We start from the raw sequence: 22,171 nt of genomic DNA, 5'->3' as shown, positions 1-22,171 counted from the left end.
AATTCAAGGAGTATAGAAAGATGGATTACAATACTCATATAGATACAGTTTAGTAACCCAAGACCTTGTGAGAATCGAAGGAATACATATCATGCGTATGAAAAAGATACAAGAGCGCGTACGCACGCCAGAAAACACAATGGGGCACACGTTACGTGGCCATAAAGAAGAAGGGAACATGCCGGAATAATTTATTAAATCTACCATACAGGAGAAAGAATAGAGATTACAGGTAAAACAGTAATATGTAAGAACATAAAGGTAAATGTAAGCTGCTGCAACAAAGGAATATGCCAATAAATAAGATATATAGATACAATAGTAGAAATGTAACATATAAGGACATAAACATTGTCATATAACGAAATGTACAGGAATATAATAACATACATATAGCGACACACAATATGATAATTATATCAAAAAGAACACAAGAACACAAATAACACACAGGAACACAAATGAGGCTACATGAGCCATAAAGAGATATAACAAAGGAACATAAACAAATGTGTAACACAAGAACATACACACAAGAACATACACAAAAATGTAACACACAAGAACATACACAAATGTAACACACAAGAACGTACACACAAATGTAACACAAAAGAACGTACACACAAATGTAACACACAAGAACATACACAAATGTAACACACAAGAACGTACACACAAATGTAACACACAAGAACGTACACACAAATGTAACACACAAGAACATACACAAATGTAACACACAAGAACGTACACACAAATGTAACACACAAGAACGTACACACAAATGTAACACACAAGAACATACACAAATGTAACACACAAGAACGTACACACAAATGTACCACACAAGAACGTACACACAAATGTAACACACAAGAACGTACACACAAATGTAACACACAAGAACATACACAAATATAACACACAAGAACGTACACACAAATGTAACACACAAGAACATACACACAAATGTAACACACAAGAACATACACAAATGTAACACACAAGAACGTACACACAAATGTAACACACAAGAACATACACAAATGTAACACACAAGAACGTACACACAAATGTACCACACAAGAACGTACACACAAATGTAACACACAAGAACGTACACACAAATGTAACACACAAGAACATACACAAATGTAACACACAAGAACGTACACACAAATGTAACACACAAGAACATACACACAAATGTAACACACAAGAACATACACAAATGTAACACACAAGAACGTACACACAAATGTAACACACAAGAACGTACACACAGATGTAACACACAAGAACATACACAAATGTAACACACAAGAACGTACACACAAATGTACCACACAAGAACGTACACACAAATGTAACACACAAGAACATACACACAAATGTAACACACAAGAACGTACACACAAATGTAACACACAAGAACATACACAAATGTACCACACAAGAACGTACACACAAATGTACCACACAAGAACGTACACACAAATGTAACACACAAGAACGTACACACAAATGTAACACACAAGAACATACACAAATGTAACACACAAGAACGTACACACAAATGTAACACACAAGAACGTACACACAGATGTAACACACAAGAACATACACAAATGTACCACACAAGAACGTACACACAAATGTACCACACAAGAACGTACACACAAATGTAACACACAAGAACGTACACACAAATGTAACACACAAGAACATACACAAAAATGTAACACACAAGAACATACACAAATGTAACACACAAGAACGTACACACAAATGTAACACACAAGAACGTACACACAAATGTAACACACAAGAACATACACAAATGTAACACACAAGAACGTACACACAAATGTAACACACAAGAACGTACACACAAATGTAACACACAAGAACGTACACACAAATGTAACACACAAGAACGTACACACAAATGTAACACACAAGAACATACACAAATGTAACACACAAGAACGTACACACAAATGTAACACACAAGAACATACACACAAATGTAAAACACAAGAACATACACAAATGTAACACACAAGAACGTACACACAAATGTAACACACAAGAACGTACACACAGATGTAACACACAAGAACATACACAAATGTAACACACAAGAACGTACACACAAATGTACCACACAAGAACGTACACACAAATGTAACACACAAGAACATACACACAAATGTAACACACAAGAACGTACACACAAATGTAACACACAAGAACATACACAAATGTAACACACAAGAACGTACACACAAATGTAACACACAAGAACGTACACACAAATGTAACACACAAGAACGTACACACAAATGTAACACACAAGAACGTACACACAAATGTAACACACAAGAACGTACACACAAATGTAACACACAAGAACATACACAAATGTAACACACAAGAACGTACACACAAATGTAACACACAAGAACGTACACACAGATGTAACACACAAGAACATACACAAATGTACCACACAAGAACATACACAAATGTACCACACAAGAACGTACACACAAATGTACCACACAAGAACGTACACACAAATGTAACACACAAGAACGTACACACAAATGTAACACACAAGAACGTACACACAATGTACCACACAAGAACGTACACACAAATATAACACACAAGAACGTACACACAAATGTAACACACAAGAACGTACACACAAATGTAACACACAAGAACGTACACACAAATGTAACACACAAGAACGTACACACAAATGTAACACACAAGAACGTACACAAATGTAACACACAAGAACGTACACACAAATGTAACACACAAGAACGTACACACAGATGTAACACACAAGAACATACACAAATGTAACACACAAGAACGTACACACAAATGTACCACACAAGAACGTACACACAAATGTAACACACAAGAACATACACAGATGTAACACACAAGAACATACGCACAAATGTACCACACAAGAACGTACACACAAATGTAACACACAAGAACGTACACACAGATGTAACACACAAGAACGTACACACAAATGTACCACACAAGAACGTACACACAAATGTAACACACAAGAACGTACACACAGATGTAACACACAAGAACGTACACACAGATGTAACACACAAGAACGTACACACAGATGTACCACACAAGAACGTACACACAAATGTACCACACAAGAACGTACACACAAATGTACCACACAAGAACGTACACACAAATGTAACACACAAGAACGTACACAGATGTAACACACAAGAACATACACACAAATGTAACACACAAGAACGTACACACAAATGTACCACACAAGAACGTACACACAAATGTACCACACAAGAACGTACACACAAATGTAACACACAAGAACGTACACACAGATGTAACACATAAGAACGTACACACAAATGTACCACACAAGAACGTACACACAATTGTAACACACAAGAACATACACAGATGTAACACACAAGAATGTACACACAAATGTAACACACAAGAACATACACACAAATGTACCACACAAGAACGTACACACAAATGTAACACACAAGAACGTACACACAGATGTAACACACAAGAACATACACAGATGTAACACACAAGAACGTACACACAAATGTACCACACAAGAACGTACACACAAATGTACCACACAAGAACGTACACACAAATGTAACACACAAGAACGTACACACAAATGTAACACACAAGAACATACACACAAATGTAACACACAAGAACGTACACACAGATGTAACACACAAGAACATACACACAAATGTAACACACAAGAACATACACACAAATGTACCACACAAGAACGTACACACAGATGTAACACACAAGAACGTACACACAGATGTAACACACAAGAACGTACACACAGATGTAACACACAAGAACATACACACAAATGTACCACACAAGAACGTACACACAAATGTACCACAGAAGAACGTACACACAAATGTAACACACAAGAACGTACACACAGATGTAACACACAAGAACATACACAGATGTAACACACAAGAACGTACACACAAATGTAACACATAAGAACGTACACACAGATGTAACACACAAGAACGTACACACAGATGTACCACACAAGAACATACACACAAATGTACCACACAAGAACGTACACACAAATGTAACACACAAGAACGTACACACAGATGTAACACATAAGAACGTACACACAAATGTAACACACAAGAACATACACACAAATGTACCACACAAGAACGTACACACAAATGTACCACACAAGAACGTACACACAGATGTAACACACAAGAACATACACAGATGTAACACACAAGAACGTACACACAAATGTAACACACAAGAACATACACAGATGTAACACACAAGAACATACACACAAATGTAACACACAAGAACATACACACAAATGTAACACACAAGAACATACACAGATGTAACACACAAGAACGTACACACAGATGTAACACACAAGAACATACACACAAATCTAACATACAAGAACATACACACAAATGTAACAAACAAGAACATACACACAAATGTAACACACAAGAACATACACACAAATGTAACACACAAGAACGTACACACAAATGTAACACACAAGAACGTACACAAATGTAACACACAAGAACGTACACACAAATGTAACACACAAGAACGTACACACAAATGTAACACACAAGAACGTACACAAATGTAACACACAAGAGCGTACACACAGATGTAACACACAAGAACATACACAAATGTAACACACAAGAACGTACACACAGATGTAACACACAAGAACATACACAAATGTAACACACAAGAACGTACACACAAATGTAACACACAAGAACATACACAGATGTAACACACAAGAACATACACAGATGTAACACACAAGAACGTACACACAGATGTAACACACAAGAACATACACACAAATGTACCACACAAGAACGTACACACAAATGTAACACACAAGAACATACACACAAATGTAACACACAAGAACGTACACACAAATGTAACACACAAGAACGTACACACAAATGTAACACACAAGAACGTACACAGATGTAACACACAAGAACATACACACAAATGTAACACACAATAAGGCCATGGCCCCACTATCAGTATTGATTCAGTATTCGGTCAGTATTTTTTCTCAGGAGTGGGAGCCAAAACCAGGTGTGGAACAATCAGAGAAAAGGTATAATAGAAACAAGTCACCAAATCTACATTTATCACCCACTCCTGGTTTTGGCTCCCACTCCTGAGAAAAAATACTGACCTAATACTGACCAAATACTGATAATGGGACCGTGGCCTTACATAAATAACACACAGGAACATAAACATAACTGTAACATACAGGAATAAAAAGAGAAATGTAACACACAATAACATAAATGTAAATCTAGCCTGGAAGGACATAAACATAAATGTAAGGCTATGTGCCCACGATGCAGAATTGCTCTGGATTTTTCCTGAGCGTTTCTGCATCTCCCTGGCAGAAAAAAACGCATGCGGATTGTACATGCGGATTGTACATGCGGATTGTACATGCATTTTTCCCGCCAGGTAGAAGTGTTTGTCAAGCATTCTTCACATGCGATTTCGCATGCGGGTTGTCAAGCGCTTTCCAAGCGATTTTAGCATTACTTGGAAAGTGCTTGACAACTTGGTCACACTATATAAATCCATGCAACCAGCAAACGGCATGGATTTATATAGTGTGACCAAGTTAGTTAAAAAAAAAAAAAAAAAATGTTAAAAAATAAATAAACATTATACTCACCTTCCGATTGCCCCCGGTCTCCTTGTCCGATGCGTCCGGTCTTCCCGGTGTCTCGCGGTGGTGTAAAAGGACCTGCCATGACATCATTTAGTTATGTGACTGGTCACGCGACCGCCGAAGTCAGCGGTCGCGTGACCTGTCACATGACTGAATGACATCATGGAAGGTCCTTATACTCCATCGCGAGCCCCTGGGAAGCCAGGACGTACCGGACAGAAGACCGCGGGCCATCAGTAGGTGAGTATAATGTGTTTCTTTATTTTATTCTTTTTTTTACAGGTACTTATGGTACCCGGGCGTGGAGGAGAGTCTCCTCTTCACCAGACCCGGGTACCATCCGCACATTGAATCGCTTAATATCCGCATGTGTACATGTAGTCATGCGGATATTAAGCGATTCAATGCAAGTCAATGGCGGCAAATTGCCGCGATTACGCAAAATAATTGGTAGTGCTGTGGATTTTTCCGCAATGATAATCCGCAGCGGAGATTTCCCACCGTGTGCACAGCACATGTGGATTATCATTGGGGAACATGGCAGACCTTCTACCAAGCGTTTTTTAAGCGTTTCTGCAGCAGAATTGCCGCTGTGGAAATGCTTAAAAAACGCATAGTGGGCACACAGCCTAACACTGGAACAATAACATCCATGTAACACATAAGAGTATAATTATAACATATGGTGATATAAACATGAAGGGAACATGAGAGGATACATACAACATACATTATGCGACATTTTGTAGCATCCTCATACAATACAAAACATTAAAGATATGTTAGACTCTGGTCACATCTACCCTGCAGCCTCTGCCACAGATTTTGTCAAAAAACGACAGAAGTAATAGTCTGCAGTATTTTGTCTGGTGAAATGTCAGCATAATTATGGAAATCAGATGGACCCCATTATAGTCAATGGTGTTGGGATCTGGCACTTTTGTTTTTCTTTTCTTAGGATGTAGCAGAACAACAGAAAATAATCATGTCAGATGTGAACAGAGCCTTACCTGCATACACAGACATTGCCAATATGTTACCAGCTAATAGATTAATGTGGTCACAGACTAGTAATGACATTATCTGCCCGGAAGTAACATTTCTATTTATCCCTGTATGAAGCGACTGATAGTTATAATAACCAGGATATAAAAAACCATCGCTGTCCTTTCACCTCTTTAACATATGACATACAGTTATATGAAAAAGTTTGGGCACCCCTATTAATCTAAAGCTTAATGTTTTATAAAAATAGGTGTTTTTGCAACAGCTATTTCAGTTTGATATATGTAATAACTGTTGGACACAGTAATGTTTCTGCCTTGAAATGAGGTTTATTGTACTAACAGAAAATGTGCAATCTGCATTCAAACAAAATTTGACAGGTGCATAAGTATGGGCACCCTTATCATTTTCTTGTTTTAAATACTCCTACCTACTTTTTACTGACTTACTAAAGCACTTTTTTTGGTTTTGTAACCTCATTGAGCTTTGAACTTCATAGTTAGGTGTATGCAATCACGAGAAAAGCTACTTAAAGTGGCCACTTGCAAGTTGTTCTCCTGTTTGAATCTCCTCTGAAGAGTGGCATCATGGGCTCCTCAAAACAACTGTCAAATGATCTGAAAACAAAGATTATTCAACATAGTTGTTCAGGGGAAGGATACAAAAAGCTGTCTCAGAGATTTAACCTGTCAGTTTCCACTGTGAGGAACATAGTAAGGAAATGGAAGAACACAGGGACAGTTCTTGTTAAGGCCAGAAGTGGCAGGCCAAGAAAAACATCAGAAAGGCAGAGAAGAAGAATGGTGAGATCAGTCAAGGACAATCCTCAGACCACCTCCAGAGAGCTGCAGCATCAACTTGCTGCAGATGGTGTCACTGTGCATCGGTCAACTATACAACGCACTTTGCACAAGGAGAAGCTTTATGGGAGAGTGATGTGAAAGAAGCCGTTTCTGCAAGCACGCCACAAACAGAGTCAGCTGAGGTATGCAAAAGCACATTTGGAGAAGCCAATTTCTTTTTGGAAGAAGGTCCTGTGGACTGATGAAACCAAGATTGAGTTGTTTGGTCATACAAAAAGGCGTTATGCATGGTGGCAAAAAAACACAGCATTCCAAGAAAAACACTTGCTACCCACAGTAAAATTTGGTGGAGGTTCCATCATGCTTTGGGGCTGTGTGGCCAATGCCGGCACCGGGAATCTTGTTAAAGTTGAGGGACGCATGGATTCCACTCAGTATCAGCAGATTCTTGACAATAATGTTCAAGAATCAGTGACAAAGTTGAAGTTACGCAGGGGATGGATCTTTCAGCAAGACAATGATCCAAATCTACTCAGGCATTCATGCAGAGGAACAATTACAATGTTCTGGAATGGCCATCCCAGTCCCCAGACCTGAATATCATTGAACATCTGTGGGATCATTTGAAGAGGGCTGTCCATGCTCGGCGACCATCAAACTTAACTGAACTGGAATTGTTTTGTAAAGAGGAATGGTCAAAAATACCTTCATCCAGGATCCAGGAAATCATTAAAAGCTACAGGAAGCGACTAGAGGCTGTTATTTTTGCAAAAGGAGGATCTACTAAATATTAATGTCACTTTTCTGGTGAGGTGCCCATACTTATGCACCTGTCAAATTTTGTTTGAATGCAGATTGCACATTTTCTGTTAGTACAATAAACCTCATTTCAAGGCAGAAAAATTACTGTGTCCAACAGTTATTACATATATCAAACTGAAATAGCTGTTGCAAAAACACCAATTTTTATAAAACATTAAGCTTAAGATTAATAGGGGTGCCCAAACTTTTTCATATAACTGTATAGCGGCTTATTATATTACATTTTTTTCCTTTTTATATAACTGGTTTGATCATATTATTCCCAGTTATGGGTGAAGTCATCAGTTTTGAATGAGTCCTATTACTTATGATGCAATAAGCTATGTATGATCCTTCACATGATCTGTCAGCCAGGGGTATGCACACATATATAAATATATACATGCATATACTATACCCAGCATCTCAAATAACTATAGATATAAATATATAATACACAAATTATACATACTGTATATGCATGTATATATGTATACTACTGCATATACATGTACTATACTATACTACTGCATATACATATACAACTACTGCATATACATTTCACATTTATACTGCTTCCAGCATCTCACTTCACTACTGATATAAATATATAATACACAAACTATATATATATATATGTGTATATATATATATATATATATATATATATATGTATATATACTGTATGTATGCACATATATATTTTTAAATTTAAATATATATATATACTGCATATACACTTCATATTTATACTCAACCCAGCATCTCATATAATGTTTTCATGGGATTACAAAAATAGTTTGGATAAATATATAAATGTATCCCTATGTTGCTAAGTGCACAAGTAACAAGAGATGTAAGATGCCCAGTGAGTAAATCCCTTATTATGCAGTATATTCCTACAGCAGGCCATTTGCTGGTATTCCTGTATGCACCACTTATAATTAATGATCTATATAGCTGCCGGGTTTTACCTATTGTATCATTATTTATTTTAGATGTTCTGCGCTCGTTCTGTGCAGGGTCATATGTATCTCTGACCTCTCTTTACTTATACACTTTATGTGTGCACATTATGTAAGAACCGCTCTGTGACTACACGGTATCTGCATGTAGCATAGCGCCGTGTCAAACTATATATAGGAAAACCTCTTTAATGCATCATTGTTAGGACCCCGAAAAAGAGGATATCATTAACTGGTTATAGTAAAGTATATACAACTTACCACTAAGGGTAGAGACCCTCCTTTGGTATTCCAGATAAACTTGCAGTTCTGTGTAGAAACAAGGTCCAAACTATCAAAATTACACAATTACTGGATGGGAATAAATGATGTTTACTATTTATTAACATGATGAAAAAAAATTGATACAATTTTTGAGAACTCAGTTAATAGTTTGGGTCATGCAAAATGATTTTCAATACGGCACTGTTATAGGATGCCTTCTAAGCTTTCCCTGCAGCTTTGGTGTAAAAACTTTAAGGAGTTGCAAATAGAATTGGACAGCATCTGTTAAGATAGATTGTTTTAAAGGAGTTACCCACTACTAGACATTCATTTCTTAAATGCTAAAGTGCCCCAGAATTAATTAAAAAAAAATTGAGTAAATTCATCAAATGCATTAAAAGACACATGCCTGGCAATACATTTTGTATATTTTACCATGTTTTAAAGACAGAAAGTTCAGGCAGAAAAAGGAAAAAGAAGGAGGCAGATATGTTCTGGGTGCTGAGTTGGAGACAACCAGCCTATTTGCAAGATAAGACATTTACTGGCACTGCACGTTTCAGGGACGGTCTGTCCCAATCATCAGGGGCATTAAAGCAAGAAAATGAAATTTATGGGGCGTACATTTGCTCCAATTTTTGCAACATTTTCAGGCTTAAAAAATAAAAACCCCAAGAACCTTCAAAAAACCTCTGTCTACTTTTCTAGCCTAACTTCTACCCCATAGAACACCTTTGGGATGAACTACAATTACGACTCTGAGCCCGGTACTACCACCCAACCTCATCCACGTTCTACCACCCAACCTCACCCACGTTCTACCACCCAACGTTCTACCACCCAAACTCACCCATGTTCTACCACCGAACCTCACCCACGTTCTACCACCCATCCTCACCCAGTTTCTACCACCCAACGTTCTACCACCCAACCTCACCCACATTCTACCACCCAACCTCACCCACGTCCTTACAGCTGCATACACATTTAGGACAATCCTGTGTCCTATAATCCTACCTAGATAGAAGTAGTCTCATGGTTGACGCGCAATACATGTTTGTGTCAGTTACAGTCGTTCAGTGTGGCCATACCATATGTGTTACACACGTGGATTCGTGGATCCACTGTGTCACGAGCCAGGCTTACCCAGGAGGGACATGGCTAAACGTCTATCTGGTTTTCGCTAGAGTTCCTGATGGTGGAGATCGGCTTGCACTGCAGGTAGCCGGCATATACTACTCTGAAGGGCAGTCCCCGGTATTGCGGTAGCTGACCCCAAGGGTCAGGATCGCAGTCACGGAAACGGACTCGGAGTCACTGGCAGGACAGGATTCAGATACTGGTGCTAGTTCAGGCACCTTTGAAGCAGTGTCAGGTTCAGGCACCTTCGAAGCAGTTTCAGGTTCAGGTACCACCAGAGAGGTTTCATGTTCTGGTACCGCCAGTGCGGTTTCGGGTTCTGGTACCACCAGTGTGGTTTCAGGTTCAGGTGGCGCTAGAGTGGTTTCAGGTACTGCCAGTGCGGTTTCAGGTTTAGGTACCACCAGTGCGGTTTCAGGTTCAGGTACCACCGGAGCAGTTTCAGGTTCAGGTACCGCCAGAATGGTTTCAGGTTCAAGTACCGCCAGATCGGTTTCAGCTTCAGGTACTGCCAGAGCGGTTTCAGCTTCAGGTACCGCCAGTGCAGTTTCAGGTTCAGGTACCGCCGGACTGGTTTCAGGTTCAGGTACTACTGGAGCGGTTTCAGGTTCAGGTACCGCCAGGGCGGTTTCAGGTTCAGGTACCACTGGAGTGGGTTCAGGTTCAGGTACCGCGGAGCGGTTTCAGGTTCAGGTACCGTCGGAGCGGGTTCAGGTTCAGGTACCACCGGAGCGCTTTCAGATTTGGGTTCTGACAACACAGGTTACAGGTACAAGTTCTGATACTGACAACACGGGACTCAAGCACAGGGACCTGGCAACATACTAGTTGCACACACTAAGTAAGGAAACTACAGGGGTTGCTCAGGCACCTCCTTACTGGGGAGGGTACCTTATATGCCAGATGCCTCCCAGCTATTGGCTGGGGGCATTTCCAAAGAGCAAACACTGCCCTTTTAAGAATCAGGGAGCGCGCGCACAAGGCGCACCGCCGGGAGAGCTAAGAGAGCGTAGGAGCTACAGCAGGGGACCAAGACACCGCCAAGCGGCAGGAGCGGAATATCGGCATCCTTGCCAGGAGGAGGGAGAGGAGCCATGCAGGGACGCCGGCACGAATGAAAGGTATTTCTGGGAGTTTTCTTCCAGGGAAACATCATTTATGGAGTATAGGGTCATGTTCACACATAGCATAAATGTTGCCTTTTTCTCTGCTGATTTCTATCCATAGATTTTCTGGAAATATCAGCACTATATATATATATATATATATATATGCATATATATATGCAATAACAATCTTCTCTGATGACTATGTTTTCTCAGTTCTTTTATGCGTTTTCCTCTTTATTTAACATATTTTTCGTGCAGATTTAAAACCGTATTTTTTAAAAAGCTTTGATTCTGCACTTAAAAACGCAACAGTGTTTATTTATATGTGTATTTTTTTTCTTCAGATTCCCCATAAAAACCAATAGAGAAAAAAATGCACTAAAAACTCAAGAATTCAACAGCGACTTTTAACACACGGTGGGAAAAAGTTTTCACAGAATCGCAGACTTTCTTACTAAAAAAAGCGCAATATTTACGCTAGGACCAAAGAATTCATTCATGGCTGCCTTCATTTCAGATGATGATGGCGTATCATAGTTCATAAATGTCGCTTGACGAACATCATGTTGTGGTTGAAATCATCCATAATGTCTACCTGCAACACAGTCCCAAGCTTCCTAATAATACTGTCAATGGATTTTCATGTTCTTCCCTATTTCCTTTTAGCAGACTGCAGGCTGTAGTCTAGAGCTCATAACATACTATAACCTGCAGCTTGCGGTCATGAAATCTCCTGCAGCTGAGCATTATTGTCAGAGTTATCTAAAAGAAGCAATGGTGCTAATAATATTACAGCGCTGAAGCTGGAAGTTCACCTTAAGAAGGCTTGGACTGGCCCATCGGAGAGATCGAGAATTCCCCGCTAGGCCCATTTATATACAGTGGGTACAGAAAGTATTTAGACTCCTTTAAATTTTTCACTCTTTGTTTCATTGCAGCCATTTGGTAAATTCTAAAACGTTCATTTTTTTCTCATTAAAGTACACTTTGCACCCCATCTTGACTGAAAAAAAAAATGTAGAAATTTTTGCAAATTTATTAAAAAAGAAAAACTGAAATATCACATGATCTTAAGTATTCAGACCCTTTGCTCAGTATTGAGTAGAAGCCCCTTTTTGAGCTAGTACAGCCATGAGTCTTCTTGGGAATGATGCAACAAGTTTTCACACCTGGATTTGGGGATCCTCTGCCATTCTTCCTTGCAGATCCTCTCCAGTTCCGTCAGGTTGGATGGTGAACGTTGGTGGACAGCCATTTTCAGGTCTCTCCAGAGATGCTCAATTGGGTTTAAGTCAGGGCTCTGGCTGGGCCAGTCAAGAATGGTCACAGAGTTGTTCTGAAGCCACTCCTTTGTTATTTTAGCTGTGTGCTTAGGGTCATTGTCTTGTTGGAAGGTAAACCTTCGGCCAAGTCTGAGGTCTAGAGCACTCTGGAAGAGGTTTTCATCCAGAATATCTCTTTTATTGGCGCATTCATGTTTCCTTCAATTGCAACCAGTCGTCCTGTCCCTGCAGCTAAAAAAACACCCCCATAGCATGATGCTGCCACCACCATGTTTCACTGTTGGGATTGTATTGGGCAGGTGATGAGCAGTGCCTGGTTTTCTCCACACATACCGCTTAGAATTATCACCAAAAAGTTCTATCTTCGTCTCATCAGACCAGAGAATCTTATTTCTCATAGCCTGGGAGTCCTTCATGTGTTTTTGAGCAAACTCTATGCGGGCTTTCATATGTCTTGCACTGAAGAGAGGCTTCCGTCTGGCCACTCAGCCATAAAGGCCGTCTGATGGAGGGCTACAGTGATAGTTGACTTTGTGTAACTTTCTCCCATCTCCCTACTGCATCTCTCGAGCTCAGCCACAGTGATCTTGGGGTTCTCCTTTACCTCTCTCACCAAGGCTCTTCTCCCACAATTGCTCTGTTTGTCTGGACGGCCAGGTCTAGGAAGACTTCTGGTGGTCCCAAACTTCTTCTATTTAAGGATTATGGAGGCCACTGTGCTCTTAGGAACCTTGAGTAATGCCAAAATTCTTTTGTAACCTTGGCCAGATCTGTGCCTTGCCACAATTCTGTCTCTGAGCTCCTTGGGCAGTTCCTTTGAGCTCATGATTCTCATTTGGTCTGACATGCACTGTGAGCTGTGAGGTCTTATATAGACAGGTGTGTGCCTTTCCAAATCAAGTCCTATCAGTTTAATTAAACACAGCTGGACTCCAATGAAGGAGTAGAACCATCGTAAGGAGGATCACAAGGAAATGGACAGCATGTGACTTAAATATGAGTGTCTGAGCAAAGGGTCTGAATACTTATGACCATGTGATATTTCAGGTTTTCTTTTTTAATAAATTTGCACAAATTTCTACATTTCTGTTTTTTTTTCAGTGAAGATGGGGTGCAGAGTGTACTTTAATGAGAAAAAAAATGAACTTTTTAGAATTTACCAAATGGCTCCAATGAAACAAAGAGTGAAAAATTTAAAGGGGTCTGAATACTTTCCGTACCCACTGTAAACAGTAGACACTTGATTCTCTATGTACAGACAAAAACGTCATCTCACCATTCATTTAACAAGCTACCCAGTTTATTATTATATAGAAGCAAAGGTAAATTTGTGAATGAGGGTAATGTAATAGTCACATCTATCTGAACAGTGGGCCTCCAGAGTCACTGTTACTGGTGGGCCCATGGCACCCCAGTCTGACACTGACTATAAGAATACACTTAGCGCCTGGATGTGTAAAAGCCGCCAGTCTCATTTTACCTGCAGATGTTACTTTTCAGTATTTGGCTGTGTTCTGCTTATGAAAGAATATATTATTCTCCCTTGAATCCCATCCGCTCTTGTGTTTCGACAATTCTCGCTCCGATGTCATTGGATCACTCATCTTATTACTGTATCATTCGTGGCATTCAGCGCTTCTACGTGTTGTCATATCACTATGCATGTTCTTACGTTACCCTGTATTGTGCTGTATCACCGCTGGTGTTATTATACTGCGCTGCATGCTATTATACCTCTCTGCGTGTTGCCAGATAGCGCTCTGTGTTTCGACATATACACTATTTTGCAATGCATTGCTGGTAATCTGTCTGTGAAAAAGGTAAAAAGAACTAGGGCAAACAGGGACGGAATAATTATTACTGGATTCAATCTACAGCTGTTCGGCAGTCTCAGGTTTCTATCTGTGACTCAATGTATCAAGAAAAATAGTTAAAACTGTTGTAAAATAATAATTAAAAAGCCATGAAATGCATAATACAGTCACCAGCTACTTTTCTCCAATTAGATTTAGTAAAAATGTTTCCTTCTTGTTCCTACGATGATAATCACTGATTCTGCATTATCTCATGGGAACATTTAAAGGGATTAAAAAAATTGCAACAAATAGGATATAAAAAAAATAGTGATTATTGACATTGACGTGTTAAAATTCAACCTGCCTGTTTTGTCCTACAGTGATCATGCACCATCCATGCACCTTTCAATGGTGCAACCGATCATTAACCTCAGAGGTTTTGTGCTGCACGTACAGGCATCATCACATTTTGATGTCAGTGATTGGCTGCAGTGGTCACATGCATATATACGGCACATGATTGCTGCAGGGCAAGTCACCAAGAATGAAAGGGATTAAGGGGCTGAAAGCAATGAATCCAGGTGTGTAATATTTTATTTTTTTGGCATTTTATGCCATTTTCTGCTACAATTTTTTCAATCCTTTTTAAAGGTTGATTTTGGACATTGATCGAAATGAGCATAGCGAGGATTAAGACTCGAGAACTGTATGAGCCAAAAACCTGACAGAGATTGTAGAAGCATCCAAGAAGGATTATTCTGATTATCAGGATGTTCTTCAGTAAAAGCGACCTAGTGAGACACAGATCTCAAATGAGTGGGATGATTTTTTTTTCCCACGCTAGCAAATATCATTCTACTTCGTTGCTGCACTCGTATTATCTTGGTGGACAGCTGATAGCACACTACGATCCTCGCTTTAGTCACTAATGACTGAGAGACATTTTTAAGCAAGACCGATAATAGTCCCAATCAATGAAATTTCATTATAGTACCACAGACATAGTGATTATCTTTAATGGTTGCCGGCAGCATTTGGTTCATTAATGATAAGTGTCGCATCGATTATCCAGCATCAGGGGCATATATATATATATATATACATATATATATATATATGTATATATATATATATATATATATATATATATATATATATACAGAACTGTGCAAAAGTTTTAGGCAGCTGTGGAATTAATGCTGCATGGTACTGTTGCATTCATAGTTGCTTTCAAAAATAGAAGTATTAATCGTTTATTTTTATGAATTAAGAAAATGCAGAGTGATTGAACAAAAGAGAAATCTAAATCACTATTTGGTGACCGTCCTTTGCCTTCATCAGTTTTTCTAGATACTTGTCACTTGCATACAGTTATAGAAGGATCTCGGCAAGAGGTTGTTCCAAACATCTTCGAGAACTGACCCCAGATCTTCTGTGCATGAGGCTTGTGCAAATCCTTCTGTCTCTTCATGTGATCCCAGACAGACTTGATGATGTGAGATCAGGGCTCTGCGGAGCCGGATCATCACTTTTAGGACTCCTTCTTCTTCTTAATGACATTGGCTGTATATTTGAGGTCGTTGTTCGGCTGCAGAATAAATTTGGAGCCAATCAGACACCTCACTGATAGTATTACATGATGGATAAGTATCTGCCCGTATTTCTCAGCATTGAGGACACTATTAATCCTGACTAATTCTCAAACTCCAGTTCCTGAAATGTAGCCACAAACTTGCAAGACCCTCTACCGTGCTTCATTGCTCCTGCAGACCCTCATTATTGTGCCACTCTCCAGCCATTCGACGAACTGCCTTCTGTTACAGCCAAATACTTCACATTTTGTCTCATCAGTCGTGAGCATCTGCTGCCATTTTTTCAGCACTCCACTTCCTATGTTTTCTTGCATATTTCAGTCGCTTGGCCTTGTTTGGATTGGTTTTTGGCCACGATTCTTCCATGAAGACCACTTCTGGCCAGACCCTCTGAACAATAGAGGAATGTAGCTGTGTCACCCTGGTTGTTGTCAGTTCTGAGTTGATGGCACTGCTGGAAATCCTGTGATTTCAAAGGGAAGTAAACATGATGTGTCCGTCATCTGCTGCACTAAGTTTCCTTGGCCGACCACTGCGTTTGCGGCCCTCAACATTGCCCATTTCTTGGAGTTTCTTCAAAAGAGCTTGAACGGCACATCCTTAAACCACAGTCTGCTTTGAAATCTTTTCCTGGGAGACACCTGGCTGATGCAATATTACTATCTTGTTTCTTGTTGCTCAGTCTTGCCATAGTGTATAACCAGTGACAAGAAACTGTCTTCTATAACCTCACTTTTGTAGCAGACTTTGATTCTTTCTAACCCATTTTTAAGCCTCCTACACATGTTTCAGTTTCATAAAAGTGATTTTCATTATTACCTGTTGGTATAATTGGTTAATCCTATGCTTTATTATAATTTTACAAAATCACTGACTTTCTACAAGTGTAGCTAGAAGAAATTATGCTGTTTTGAAGGCAAAGGGCGGTCACACAGAATATTGATAACATTTACATTTTTATTCATTCACTTTGCATTTCATTAATGGATAAATATAAATCACTTTTCCTTTTTGAAAGCTTCTTACATTGCAGCATTTTTTTGCCCACCTTCCTAAAACGTTTGCACAATGCTGTATATACTGTATACTTTTGAAAAAAAAACTAATAAAAGTTTTAAGATTCAATAGATTCACATGATATTATCTACTAAACTAAACAATGCAAATGACAATGGGATCTGTGCATTCATGCTGTCAGGTACCATGATACATGATTCTGTTTCTGGAGAGGGATGTGTGGTAGGTAATGTGCATTATCATGTGGACGACAATGGGGATTTATATCGCTGTCAATTGTCCGTCTCAGCTTCAGCACCGACAGGGACAGTAGTGGAGTTTTTTTTTGGTTTCTTTTTTTATTCGGGAGCACTGAAGGGGGCGGTTATAATATAAATCTGCATTCAATAAAGCGATGTTTCAGTACAGTAAAAGAAGAAAAGGAATGTGTAGAAAAGATGGACATATAAGAGAAAGCAAAGCCGGACAAAGGAGGAGGTCGGACGGTGCAAAAAAAAAAAGTTTTCAAGTGACAGGCATTATGCAAGCTAAAACCAACATAAATGTAATACTTTATTGTAGTACTGAGGCTGCGGTCCTAAGAAAAAGCAGAGTTCCAAAAGATGGTGGCAGATGGTGCTGATGAGAGAGACCTCACTGGTGTATTGGAAGAGAAAGCACGAGAGTAAGTGAAGTGTGGACAACATGACAAAATATAAGAAGCACAAAGAGATTGCCACCGTCTATTAGTCCCGGGATTATATTGTTTGCTCCGGCACTCCAGCACTCTCTTTCTTTCCTTGTCCTCTCGCACTTTCAGTATTTGACTCTCTCCGTTTTGCTCTCCCGCTCTCTTTCCTTCTCTCGCTCTCTCCCTCGGGTCTGTGCTGATTGTAACTGACACACTGACTCCATTTCACACACTCATATTTCTCGTAAGATCAATACTTTTGACTCCCTACAAGACAATAATCGTGCGCTCGCCGCCCGCCAGTCGATCAAACACATTATTAGAGCTACGTCCCGAGGGAGAGAGGCACAAGGGGGGAACTGAGAAAAGAGAGGGGGTTAGGAGCTCTGAGATGCCCCCATGATGCCACTCGCTGCCCCCACATTTCTACTCTGTGACACATGTACACTATGACACGCTGCCCCGTACACAGTGCTGTCACACATCCACCCGTGCCGACTACTAACCATTACCACTCCAGAATATCTATTAGAACGATAGTCTAGTATCATGCACAGTGGGGGGTCCCATATCACTGAGCGATTAATATATTAGCAGTTTATGCATCTCTAATATATCAGGGTTTGCTTTTCTGTGAGTGCAGCAGCAATGACTCCTATGGGTGGAGTCGATTATCTCTGATCTGTTTATTTCTGATAATCATTATTGTAATAAACTTTCTACCTGCAATAATTTAGCAATTTTATACAAAACACGGAGTGCGCCACTGAGCAGTCATGAGAAGCCTCATACCAGGATACAGCTGTGCGCAGGAGTATAGCTACACTGGGAGCACAAGGAGCAGTTGCATCTGGGACTTTGTGCCAAAGGTTTACTAAGGGTACTGTGCTACATAAGGAAACTCTGCTACATAAGGGAACTCTGCTACATAATGATACTCTGCTACATAATGATACTCTGCTACATAAGGGAACTCTGCTACATAAGAATACTCTGCTACATAAGAATACTCTGCTACATAAGGGACCTCTGCTACATGAGAATACTCTGCTACATAAGGGACCTCTGCTACATAAGGATACTCTGCTACATAAGGATACACTGCTACATAAGGGAACTCTGCTACATAAGGGAACTCTGCTACATAAGGATACCCTGCTACATAAGGGAACTCTGCTACATATTGATACTCGGCTACATAAGGGAACTCGGCTACATAAGGGAACTCTGCTACATAAGGGAACTCTGCTACATAAAGGAACTCTGCTACATAAGGGAACTCTGCTACATAAGGGACATCTGCTACATAAGGGAACTCTGCTACATCAGGATACTCTGCTACATCAGGATACTCTGCTACATAAGGAAACTCTGCTACATAAGGGAACTCTGCTACATAAGGGAACTCTGCTACATAAGAATACTCTGCTACATAAGAATACTCTGCTACATAAGGGACCTCTGCTACATAAGGATATTCTGCTACATAAGTATACACTGCTACATAAGGGAACTCTGCTACATAAGGGAACTCTGCTACATAAGGATACTCTGCTACATAAGGGACATCTGATACATAGGGATACACTGCTATATAAGGATACTCTGCTACATAAGGGAACCCTGCTACATAAGGATACTCTGCTACATAAAGATATTCTGCTACATAAGGATACTCTGCTACATAAGAAAACTCTGCTACATAAGGGACCTCTGCTTCATGAGGGACCTCTGCTCCACGAGGGACCTCAGCTACATAAGGGACCTCTGCTACATAAGGCAACTCTGCTACATAAGGATACCCTGCTACATAAGGGAACTCTGCTACATAATGATACTCTGATACATAAGGGAACTCGGCTACATAAGGAAACTCTGCTACATAAGGGAACTCTGCTACATAAGGCAACTCTGCTACATAAGGCAACTCTGCTACATAAGGAAACTCTGCTACATAAGGGAACTCTGCTACATAAGGATACCCTGCTACATAAGAGAACTCTGCTACATAATGATACTCTGCTACATAAGGGAACTCGGCTACATAATGGAACTCGGCTACATAAGGAAACTCTGCTACATAAGGGAACTCTGCTACATAAGGATACCCTGCTACATAAGGGAACTCTGATACATAATGATACTCTGCTACATAAGGGAATTCTGCTACATAAGGGAACTCTGCTACATAAGGAAACTCTGCTACATAAGGGAACTTTGCTACATAAGGGAACTCTGCTACATAAGGATACCCTGCTACATAAGGGAACTCTGATACATAATGATACTCTGCTACATAAGGGAATTCTGCTACACAAGGGAACTCTGCTACATAAGGAAACTCAGCTACATAAGGTAACTCAGCTACATAAGGTAACTCTGCTACATTAGGAAACTCTGCTACATAAGGAAACTCTGCTACATAAAGGAACTCTGCTACATAAGGGAACTCTGCTACATAAGGAAACTCTGCTACATAAGGGAACTCTGCTACATAAGGGACATCTGCTACATAAGGGAACTCTGCTACATCAGGTTACTCTGCTACATCAGGATACTCTGCTACATAAGGGAACTCTGCTACATAAGGGACCTCTGCTACATAAGGATACTCTGCTACATAAGGATACACTGCCACATAAGGGAACTCTGCTACATAAGGGACTTCTGCTACATAAGGGAACTCTGCTACATAAGGGACATCAGATACATAAGGATACACTGCTATATAAGGATACTCTGCTACATAAGGGAACCCTGCTACATAAGGGAACTCTGCTACATAAGGGACATCTGATACATAAGGATACACTGCTACATAAGGGAACCCTGCTACATAAGGATACTCTGCTACATAAAGATATTCTGCTACATAAGGATACTCTGCTACATAAGAAAACTCTGTTACATAAGGGACCTCAGCTCCATGAGGGACCTTTGCTACATATGGGACCTCTGCTACATAAGGATACTCTGCTACATAAGGATACTCTGCTACATAAGGGAATTCTGCTACATAAGGGACCTCTGCTACAAAAGGGAACTCTGCTACATAAATGTAATCTGCTACATTAGGGAACTCAGCTACATAAGGTAACTCTGCTACATAAGGGACCTCTGCTACATAAGGGAACTCTGCTACATAAGGCTAATCTGCTACATAAGAGTAATCTGCTACATTAGGGTACTCTGCTACATAAAAAATAGCAATATTTAAACATGCTAAGTGGGCAGCCCCTGTTATAGATTTTGCATTGTGCCCTAGGATTTCCAGGTACGCCTATGGTTTTTACAGGACACAGAACATCTCTGCTTGTCTGGGAAAGGCTACAATATATGCATATTTTAGATGTGATCTTCTCAGCAGTCAAATCACCAACTCTGAAGCCTGCAAGAAACATTAGATGGCTGTCGGATTAATGATGGTTCAGCGAATCATTGGGCTGACAGCCATCTTGGCCGGTTCTCCCATACATAAGAGCGCTAGTTTGGCCGAGTACTCCTGTGTTCTCTATCAAAGAGAGATGTCTGGCCGCTGCGACAATATGATCGGCAGTCCAAATTCAGACATGCTGGATCTGTATTTATCCCAACAATAAATTGTCTGGGGCCCCCATACACATTAGAGTGTCAGCCAATCCCGCCAATATCAACATTAGTCTAATGTATATGGGAAGCTTCGTGTGACATGCATAAAGTGATACTGCACAACAGAAATATAAGAAAGAGCAGTGTGGCATCTGCACAGATCCTGAAGGTTTGTAGTATAGTTTAATAATTGAAGGCCGTGTATACCATGTTTTTCTAAATTGTTCCAATACAACGTTACCAAAGGTCTTAATTACAAATTTCCTATAGTTTTGTTTCTATAGACCCTATACAAACCT

At 39.9% G+C, this 22,171-nt stretch overlaps 1 protein-coding gene across 3 annotated transcripts in view; it reads right to left on the bottom strand.

The window, feature by feature from the left end:
- Positions 1-22,171, bottom strand: part of POU2F2 (POU class 2 homeobox 2) — a 148,355-nt gene that overhangs the window by 63,198 nt on the left and 62,986 nt on the right. For 2 of the 3 annotated variants that reach the window (XM_073655883.1, XM_073655885.1), the window contains exon 2: positions 9,675-9,722. The exons of the other annotated variant lie outside the window; for it this stretch is intronic. In XM_073655883.1, coding sequence (XP_073511984.1) covers positions 9,675-9,722 — 48 coding nt within the window. The remainder of the gene's footprint in view (positions 1-9,674; positions 9,723-22,171) is intronic. 3 annotated transcript variants of the gene reach the window in all.

Source organism: Phyllobates terribilis, unplaced genomic scaffold (assembly GCF_046119375.1).
Source record: "Phyllobates terribilis strain yellow unplaced genomic scaffold, ASM4611937v1 Scaffold_12__6_contigs__length_324123572, whole genome shotgun sequence".
Classification (NCBI taxonomy): domain Eukaryota; kingdom Metazoa; phylum Chordata; class Amphibia; order Anura; family Dendrobatidae; genus Phyllobates; species Phyllobates terribilis.
This window is presented reverse-complemented; position numbering and strand designations above follow the sequence as displayed.